Source organism: Ceratina calcarata, unplaced genomic scaffold, assembly GCF_001652005.2.
Source record: "Ceratina calcarata isolate Rehan_Ccalc_2016 unplaced genomic scaffold, ASM165200v1 scaffold39.2, whole genome shotgun sequence".
NCBI classification, from domain to species: domain Eukaryota; kingdom Metazoa; phylum Arthropoda; class Insecta; order Hymenoptera; family Apidae; genus Ceratina; species Ceratina calcarata.
Window position 1 is genome coordinate 162,200 of NW_017162322.1, and position 10,749 is coordinate 172,948.

Sequence of the window (10,749 nt, forward strand, 5' to 3'; positions counted from 1 at the left end):
TTTAAAGTGGAAGTTTCTTTCAAGACTGCATAATCCGGGCTAACTTTCGGATTTCCCGAGCCAAACTTGATATTTTAAAATGTGCATAAAATTATGGCTCTAACGAGAGTTTAAATGCGGCTCGCATACATCACGCGACACGTCCGGCTGTGTCAATTTTCGTTTCTCCCAGCGCGGTAGTGGCCGCGTTCAAAAAATAGTGACACGTAAACCGAACGTTCCGACTCGTAACCGTAATTGTTTAATTCGTGAAAGTGGCTATTAATTCACCGCGGAGGGATTTAAGGATAGCGATTCAATCTAGGACGAATGAATAAACAATAGTACGACGATGACGTATTGTTGAAACGCGAGATTGATATCTGTCTTCCAATGAATATATGCAGGAAGCACTCGCCGCCTATTCGTGAAAATAAATTCATCTTTCGTAATACGGCATAAATTTCTGTTTACACCGTAGTAGAAAAATGTAAATTCGTCTATGCGCTTTCCCATACCTAAGGTATGATTGAAATTCATTGAAAATCCCGCGGCGGATGCGATGTTCTTCCGAGATAGTTTCATGCTCGGAAAGAAACCGTTTGTTGCACGGCATACAAAGCGTTCTTTTTTCATACGCCGGTAATATATACATAAAGACAGCGAACAATAATGTCTGAAAGAGAGCGCGTCGATATCCTTTATCTCCGTCGTGGGGTCGCTCGAATTCCACGTACGTGATTAAATTTGTCGCGTAAATAGGAGATAGACGAATTACAGGCGATGGGAAATGATAAAATGTATGTCTCTGTCTCGCGATGCCTGTGCTCATTCGTGCAATTCATATACGAGTTAGTCGCGTTAGGCAGAGACTCCGGAATCCCGCAAAGACAAAAGACGTGGACTTGCACTCGTGTCACAGGCTAATAATTCAGCGCACGTACAGTCGGTCACGAAAGTGTGTATGCACCTGTTCCTCAAATATTTATGCGATGAACCAAAGTTTTACAGTCGCCGCCGCCGTTCGCGTAACACTGTCCCCGCCTAAAGCATCCTCGACACTCCCACCGTTGAGCACCTTAATTTTTCCCCGAAGTTTTAGACATTGACGGAATTCCATGGTTCCTTCGATCGCTAATTCGTCCGTGATTGTAAGAGTTAATATAATTGGACGGTTCGTAGTGGATTGGATAATAAGAATTCAGCGAAAGTTTGCTGAATTGGGCATTGAATAAAATTTCATTCCAATGAATGGGGTTTGAATAAATTAACTCTTGCGTATACCACTGTGGGTCTTCAATGAGAAATGAGAGGTGATTTAATGTTAAATAAGCGTCAATGAGTGACTGGCTGAAAAACATTTTTAAGATCTAGTTCGCGAGAATATGGGAGAAGAAAAAATGCCACCTGTCCGGCGGGATCTTCGATTAAGTACACTTAAGGATTTTTAAATGAATGCAAATACCGGAGCGCAGAGTTAGGGGAAGGCGTCACAGTCTGGACTGGTGGGGGAGCACGTTCTCTATTTTGCTGGGAAATCGCTCCGATCGTAGGTTGAACTGGGCTAGGAAGCAATCTCGCGAGACGACAGGATCGCACGAGTCGTTAACGAAATTCGTTAACGACATTCGTGCGTTCGAGCGAAATGAGGTTGGGTAGTTTAATCGAACGATCTCTCCTCGGATGTTTTCCTTTTCTGTTCCCTTTTTCCCTCGCCAAGATGAAAATCGAATGAATCGGGCGACGGTTTCCGCGTTTGTTCATTTCGCCGATTACTCTTCGTCGCCGTCTCATTATTTGACTGATTAACGTTTCCCCGATACGAAGTAGCTCGAAAATCGAATTATATTAACCATCCGGTGATACTGCGAATTATTACATTAAAGTTCCTAAATCTTTCAAATTTCACGTCTGCAGGTCTATTACTCTCCATCATCATCGTCATTTGATCGTCGATTGATCGTGTCATTACTCGACTGATTACGATTTCTCCAGTACAAAGTGATTCGATAATCGAATTGCATTCACCGTCCTGTGGCACTCCGAATTATTCCATTTGATTTCTAATTTTTTCACGCTTCAAACACAAGTCGATCAGACTTCGTCGCCGTCTCATTATTAATTGATTAATGTGTCCTCGGATTACATGGAAGATTTCGTGATACTCTAGATTTCTCTTTTCAAAGGTACGAAACTTTTCGGGATTTGGAATACGCAAGAAGTGGTCAGACCACCGAAATGTAAATTTAAAGCGTCCGACGGCTTTTTGTGCGCTCGAGATATCAGCTTCAAGGGTCTGGATTCGTAAGCCAATGATAGCTCGTTGCCGTGTCTCCTTGAATATTTCACCACCAATCTCATTGTTCGACTTTATTTCTTTCGAACCTCGCACTAATCAATTTCGTTCCTTCTTTCTTTTTTTTTTCGTTTCGTTTTTGCGTACATAGTCTGAAAGGTTCAATATTTGATTTTCACACGTTCCTTGAAAATTAAGGAGCGAGACAGTCTTTGAAAAATGGAAACGATGATGAAAAATATTATTTCCCAGTATCAGATTATACATCTTAACTTTTTTTCTAACTAATGACCGTTTTGCTATTAATCATTTTTTGCTCGTTATTTCTGAATACATGCACTGAAGTTTCTTTTGAATGTCCTGTGTAGAGAGGATTATTTTAAATCGGCTTGTTCTAAGCTTACTGTGAACAGAAAATAATTGATACTTTTCATGATGCATCTTTTATATCTACTTATTAACGACACAAATAATGTTCATAAATTAGAAGGGATCCTATTTCTTAAAATATATTTATCGCGATGCTAACGACGTGCTGACGAATATCGTACGTTCAGAGGTTGAAAGAAACGTGTTAAAATCTGTGGTTAAAACGCGCGATTACTGTCTGAAACGTCAGGTTGCGCTGGTCCCATGTCGCTAACCACCTATATTATTTGCTATGACCTAGGAACACGGTATCAAATCATAAACAAATATCCCGGTAACGAGAAGCAAACAGTGCGTTCACGGGGCAGCTGAGATGGTAGCTACCGGTAGTAATGGTAGGTAACCAAAAGGGTAAAAGACAAAAAGAACCGAGAGAACGGCATAGTAGAAGAGTGAATGAGTATAAGCAATAAAAAATGATACCGTACTAAAGCAAGGATAGAAATGGCAGACACAACAAAAAAAGTCGAGATTAAAGATGGAATTAAACTGTTTTACTGCGACGCGGCAAGCGACAAAAAATTAGTGTCATATAAAATCGTGGAAAAATTAATGAATGTTCACAGCGTCCTTTACCATTTTCAAATCTACATTATTCCCCTTAGTTGAAGAAGAGTAAAGTTTGATGTACGCAGTGGTCCATATTTTATTCTAACGAAAAGCGCTCTAATTAATACTTCCTAATGAACAATTCGAGGATATTTTTTTATCCCTGTTAATGTAGACAGAATATCAAAATTTGTTTATGTAGAGACTAATGATAAAGGGGATAATGAGTAGTTCCATCGTATTTCATCGGTAACTAGGTAGAACGTAGAAAAACCGTGAAATCGATGATACGGGTACGCGTATAGATACGTACATACATACATATATAAGAAGGCGAATAAAAAACGATGAACAATCGTAAAAGAGATGTACAGATACATACGTATGTATATGTACCGAAGTACGGTGCAAACTGGCAGATCGCATACTCCTGCTTATTGTGTCTACCTCTGCCTATGTAACATAGTACCTACATATACGTACGTACGTACGTACATATCTGCTGCATATTTTCGGCACTGCAGCATGATATCGACGTACTACATACCACACATGCATACCGTGCACCGTGCGATGGGCACGTGTGCGTGCTGGAAAATCGTGTACGTATTCCGTTCAACACACCCGCGACAGGTTACATGTACCCCAGGATGCAAGCTCATATATCATATATTTCCCGGCAATGCTCGTATCATTTGTAATTCACGTACACGCGGCCAATGCGATGTGGATTCGTAAAAGACGATTCATAATCTTTGAATACGTTCCTTGTATGCCATTTAGAAGCAAAATTTAACGTGTCTCGTTTATTTCATTTCCAGCTTCGTTCGTTTTCTATCATTGATAAATTTTTAATGGAACGTGTCACGAGAAGAGCGATGCTTTTCGAAAGATCGAAAAATCGATCGGAGCATAGACTGCCACGTGTAAATACAGGTGTTTGTAAGACATGTAAGAAGATGCTTCTGAAGATTTCTTGAACGTTAAGAGACCCATTGTACTTCGTCTATATCGAGTGAACTTCAAAGACTTTCTAGATCAGTGCAAACGAGACTAGAGTCTTCCGTGTTTGACCCGAGGAGGCGGTGGCTGGCCAGCCGACTCCCCCGGGCACTAGAAAGTGACTTACAATTAGAATTAGCTAATCTCGATCCCGAGTCGGAATTAGCTAATCTCGATTCTGAATCTGCAAACCACTTTCGCAGGATTGAGATAGCGCTCGAGGATGTTTGCCAAATCAATCCCAAAAAGAGCAACGAAACGTTTCAACAACTCGTGGATGGGTTTCATGTCTACCAAATATTTGAATCAAAACTCGTAGTTATATGTCGCGTTTATCAGGTCTCTCCTGGTGGTATTTTTACGCGACTGCCGTCTGGGTCTTCCGACGTCGACTCATGTTTTAAGTAGATCGAGACTATCGTTCTCAGACTGCGCTTAATCAATATGTCAAAGGACGAATTTAATTTCAAGGAACGTGTTCCATTTGACGCATGCTAATTTTCCTTATTTTTCTCGTACCGGCGTCTGAGAACAATTAAGCCAAGAGCCGGCCGTGTTTGTGGGTATGTTTGCGAATAAAACGACAGAAGATCGACTAATGACTATACGTGTATAATATATGCGGAATGCTAGTCTAGTTGCAGAAGCTGCCGGACGTCAGAAACAACCTCGTGCTTGCGAAAATAATGGGGGCGGGAAACGAGCGAGTGCTCTAGAACACTGGCGCAAGTACGAGAGATGCGGCCGAGCGATTAGGGCGTAGACCGTTTCTCTTACACCGCGTTCTCCAGCTGCTGCGATGAACGGCGCAGGATACACTTCAGCTACTTAAAAAAATAGACTCCCATTTAATAGGCCACTGTCTGTTATCGTCTATGAAAAGAAAAAAAAAAAAGAGCTGCGCAGTATTAACGGACGTAGGCAAAAAACTTTTTATACAGAAGTCGTAGGTATTGACGTCCTCTACAAGAAAGATTCTATGCATTTTTCTTATAACTCCGGTATTTAACGAGTTAAGTACGATTAATCGGCATTTTATTGGCACTGACAAAGTCCGCCCGTTCCTCCGCCGAAACAGTAAACTTTTAACAAAAAATTTCGTTTTCTCTTAAATACTCGTACACTGTTAGACCTACGGGGAAATTGCATAGGACATTATCTGTAGATAATAACTGTAGCTACAACTTTTGTCTGAAACATTCTTCGCCAGCGTCGATAGTTAACGAGTATTTGACAAAAAACGAGAACCCTTGATAAAATCTCGGAAAAATTAAAATCTTTGTTTCTCGAAACATCGAAAAATGCTTCGAATAATAGTTGTAGGTATTGCTGTTACCTGCAAAAGAGATCGTATACAATTTTCTTCTATCTCGAATACTTCAGAAGTGATACTTCAGAAGTAATCGATTAATTATTTCGTTCGCCGCTAATTATTCCTTAACGAGTGAAGTTATAAGGAAATTGCAAAGAACCTTTCTTATATCTGGCAAATGGAGCTACAATCTTTCAAAAGTTTTTGGAATAAACAATTTTATTTATTAATTAATCGAGATAATGCGATATGCAATTGTCAAGTTCAATAGCTGAAATTTTAATAGCCAAACAGCTGAAACAAGTGATCGAGTTGAAACACTAGGAACTGAAGTATTTAATATTAAATTCGACTTTAAGCTAAGCGAATGGCCATAACGTATGGAAACAAATTCGGATACAAAAAAGCTATAACGCTCGACGATAAATACTCCATCCAGGATGCGCGATGCAATCTACCAACTGCGACTGTACATACGTGTATATGTATGCACGCTAGCGAACTAAACAAATACGTGCCCGACCTTCAACTTTGATCACCCATTGCATGAGAGTTCTGGTTATATGGGCTTTCAAAATGTTTGCGATTGTTTCGCGAAAGTCTCGGCAACTAGCCATCTGGTGCGCTCGTTTATTGCGATTCGCGTCACATTATATATCGCGCGTTCGTACTGCTTTAAAATTCAGTGCCAACTTAATCAATAACAGATACGAGCGATACCGTATTGCCTTGATTCGGGGCTCTCGTTAATCCCGAGCGGTGCGCGATTAATCTTGAGCAGAAATTAGAAACTGCTATATTTTCTTTTTACAATTAACGCCTCCCCACCCGTAGTTGAATAAAAGCGTTCGCATTACGCCTGCGCGCGAGATCGCCTCGGTTCGTACTGAATTAAACAGAAGTACAATTAAGCGTAATTTCATTGGACGGTCACCATTATGACTGAACTCTCTCATCGAGTATTTTCCCTGGAACAATCAATAAACCGGTTAACCGGAGGTATATAACGTCGGCGACGTCCCGTGGCGATAGTAAAGAGAGTCGATCGGTTATCCAAAAGAAGATTTACCTTTCACTCGATAACCGCGCGACTCCGTTCAGTTCCGTTCCGTTCCCGAGCTGAAACAAGCGACACGGAGCCGGCTCGTTAAATCTGGATGCTTTCATTTTCCAACGCGGGACGCGGGTGGGCAAGGTAAATCCGAGGGTCTGCGAAGGTGGAAAAGAGGAAGAGATCGGAAAGAGGCGTAACCTTTCCGTCTCTTCTTACCTGGAGCCGTGGCCCTCCGGCCGCCCCCCACCCGACCTAGTTAATGCCGGTCGCGTCTACGATGGAGAGATTCACTAAGAAAGAAGCTCCAACGAGCGTGACTAATGCGGGGTTATACGTATACGTTTCTCTGGATAGATACAGAAAAGCGAGTAAAAGGGAGCAGCTCCCAGCCACTGTTCGCTTGACAAGACTCTGGCCTCGCTCCTCTCGCCGGGGTTGGAGACGGGAAACGTATTCAGAAGGCAAGCGCGAGCGACGGAGGAGACCGACGGTGTATCCACCGACAAATACGACGCATCCCTCTTCGCCGCGGAAGAAAGACTGCGATGCGATGTACATGCGACTACCCTTTACCGTGGGAGATAGTCAAGGGGCGCTCCGCTTCGCCGGGGGAAACCGGTAACCGACAAAAACAATAACCCCAACGACTCGAGCCTCGACGAGCAAACTCCGCTTATCGGCTCTCGATGATATCCGACCGTTTTTATTCAACAGCGAACAGCTTATACGAAGATACATCCTCTTCTTCGCCTCTCATGATCTTTAATCAAGCCCCGCGACGGTAAATTTCACGTGCCCATGAAAGTACCATTAACAGTAAGTTAATGCGAAGTGTGTATTACGTTCTCTAGTTTATTGGGATGGTAACGGCCACGCGCGAAACATAAAATCGTATGCGTCCACACAGTGTTTGCTACATTCGTGTTCCGTCGTTGCCAGTGCCCTGGAAGTGCGTTCATTCACTTGAGCATTCACTCCGAATGGGCATCGAACGAGTGCCGATTTGTTCGCGCAGCAGCGCTCGTTCGGTGTTCATTCAGTTTCGTTCGGGTTTGCTGCGACTAGTTTCCACACGAACACCGGATTCTACTCCCGAACAGTAGGACGTAACGCGCCCCGGCATAAAGCCATGAATAGAAAAATTTCAACGGCTAGCGCCATATAGTTTTATTGCGCCCGTTATTACGGAAAGAAAATAAAAAGGAGAAGAGATCGCTTTTCCAAATGAATTGTCTGCCAGGCCCAAAGAAATTGAATCGCGATAAAGAATATCTCGGCCAATCTATTGATATTCTTTTTTACTCTTTACGTTTTGGAAACACCGATTCGAACCGCGCCAGCAGCATTGAAAGAGTTTTTAAACATTTTCATTCAGTAGGTTTTTAGATAAGAATTCAGTAGCTGAATTAAACGATGTTTGTAAAATAATCACGCGGTGAATCGATAAGGTATAAAACGACGAGAACTAACAGACCATCTATCAATAACACTTAAATATTATTATGGACATCGTTTCTTATTGCTTTGACTGTAAAACGTGGGAGCAATTCTCAAAATTCGAACATTTGATTTTGGCTTTAAAATCCATCGAAACGATTATTATCGGTCGATAAACGATCGACCGAGCCTCATCTAAAATTCGACTAACAACTAACTTCTGTTCGGTACGGTATCTTGACAATTGACGGTCATTAAGCGGAGAATATAGAATTTCATATAAAAGTGTATCTCGTTGGGGGCGTTTGACGTGCATATATGTTTCTTATTTACGAAATTACGTTCAGGATTTGTTGCACGAACGTATATGCTCGCTCCGACGATTACGCGTAGTTCATTAAAGGCTCGGATGTACCCAGTTGGCATTGACATTTGTGTTTAGGGTGTTAATATGCATGCATTCCCTGCCAGGAAATACCGTGCCGAGGTAGAAATTACGAAAATGAGTAAGTTTTAATAGTCATTATCGAAATTTGCGACGACGAGGACGAGGAGGATGGACAACGGTATGGAGGGTGCCAATGGGCAACTGCAAACGAAATATCAAAAGATCGCTGCAGAATATTCGAAAGTAAGGAATGTCCAATATCATTTACGTAATGTACATATCTTCTGTACTATCGCATCTGTAATCCTTGTCGCGTGATCCATTCATGCTCGATACAATTTCATATCTTTGTCTACTGCGAAGTCACTGACACAGTCTTTCGTTTTACAGATCCGAGCACAGGCGAATGTTTTAAAAAGAGCTGTGATCGATGAACAGGCTCGCAATGCGGATATTCGAGAACAGTTGAAAGAGAAGGAAGTCGAACTTCGAAGAGCCGAACAAGAGCTGGACAGTTTGTCGTTCAGAAATCAACAGCTGACCAAACGTATCACTGTGTTACAAGAAGAACTGGACAAACCACAGAACAAATCTAAGAAGGGGAAGAACAAAGTGTCAGAGAATAATAGCCAAGTATTGGGATCGCCTAATCATATCTTATTACTAGATGAGGAATTTCAAAAGAAGATCGTCGAGAATGCTCAGCTGCTGTCGCAGATCAGCGACAAGGATAGTGAGATTGAAACTCTGAATGAGAGGATACAGCAGTTAGAATGTAAATTAGATTATTGTGAGAAGTCGAAAATCGAATTAGAATGTCAGTATCAGAACACTATAGACAAATTACAAAGAGAAGCAAATGATTTATTAAAGAAGTTGAGTGACAGACAAAGGCAGGAGGAGACTGTCTCTTGGTCTAGTAACGAGGGTAAACGAGATGGGTACGAGTCTGATAGTAGGGTAGGACAATCTAATCATCCACAAATAGAACCATCTCCATTTTCATCGCCATCCGCATCGCGCAGATCATCAAAATCCTTTGGAGACGGTCGACCTCACAAAGCGCAGGAAGAGAGTAACGATTTTGATCTCTCGAAATTAAGCAACTTAGAAAAAGAAATGAATCACTGGAAGGCTGAATATCATATACTTAAGATAAAATACGACGAGGTAGAACAAAGAGAACGTTTAAATAATATGCAAATCGAACAAGAACTTCTGCAACCTGCGGAAATTCATCATATGGTAATTTTCATTCTAAGTAATTCAAGCGCACTGTTGTGTTTAAGATAATTTGATTTATTATTGTAAAACAGATTGGGAAATTAACGGTACCGTTTGCCATACCGGAAGAAATCGAAGCTAGAGAAGCAAAAATTAGAGATTTTTTTCTACAAGAGATCGATAAGTTAATAACGGAGAAACATGTTTGTCGTGTACAAAACTTAGCCCTTGCAGCTAATGTAATTAAATATACTTACTCGATTTATTTAAAACGCTCGTTCTGTCATTCGTTCAACTGAAGCTTTCTTTTTCTGTTAGAGCGAATTTCTGCAAGTTCACTTGGACGCAAGTGAGGCGAAAAGAGAAAAAAGTGATTCCGCTCTGTCGGAAGCGCTTTCAAATTGCAACACTCTATTGAAAGACAAAGAGATACAAGAAGGAAATTATAAAGCACAACTTAGTACTATGAGCGAGCATCTTGCCAACATGAACGAGAAGCTGATTTCTCAAACGGAAGAGATACAACAATTGAAATTTCAGCTCGCGAACAAGGTAGCTATTCTGCGAATATCATTTTTAAATGAACATTCAGTATACCATTAGTTGTCCTCTTTCAGAACAGTAAAAAGGGAAAGCAGAAGTGATGTGTATGTCAGGTTGTAAATTATCAGGTATTGACATTCCAGCAACATACGCTATTCAGAATTATTAGCATTTTATGTACATACGCAACTCAGACCTGATGAGCAAAAGTTATTTTTCATCATACTAAAAGTAATATACTAAGACATTTTTTGAACGTGTTATTTTATTTATAAAATAAAAATAAGAATTTTATTAACATTCAACTCGTGAATGTTCGAAACAAATATCATGTTACGTAAGATCATAACATAGACGTTCTCGTCTCATTTACACATTTATAATCTGTTCAGTGTAACGTCGATAACAACAGTTCCTTGCTCAGTAATTTAAATATTTTCCTTGTATCTTACTCAATATAAATGAAATTGAAACGTCTGCGCATCGTTCGGTATTAAATATATAACAAATTTCATGGTCGAATCAACTAGAGAGAT

The 10,749-nt window shown here is 40.8% G+C and overlaps 1 protein-coding gene and 1 long non-coding RNA gene across 2 annotated transcripts in view; both read left to right on the forward strand.

Annotated features, from left to right (window-relative positions):
• LOC113464478 (uncharacterized) overlaps positions 1–7,709 on the forward strand; it is a 78,729-nt gene extending 71,020 nt beyond the window's left edge. The window contains exon 4 of the long non-coding RNA XR_003389336.1: positions 6,976–7,709. This is a non-coding gene — a long non-coding RNA (uncharacterized LOC113464478). The remainder of the gene's footprint in view (positions 1–6,975) is intronic.
• A 558-nt stretch (positions 7,710–8,267) lies between these two features.
• LOC108626218 (protein phosphatase 1 regulatory subunit 21) lies at positions 8,268–10,469 on the forward strand. The gene is made up of 5 exons (XM_018026785.2): positions 8,268–8,689; positions 8,837–9,691; positions 9,763–9,909; positions 9,989–10,222; positions 10,288–10,469. The coding sequence occupies exons 1-5, from the start codon at positions 8,615–8,617 to the stop codon at positions 10,312–10,314; spliced, it is 1,338 nt and encodes a 445-aa protein (XP_017882274.1). The 5' UTR covers positions 8,268–8,614; the 3' UTR covers positions 10,315–10,469.
• The last annotated feature ends 280 nt before the right edge of the window (positions 10,470–10,749 follow it).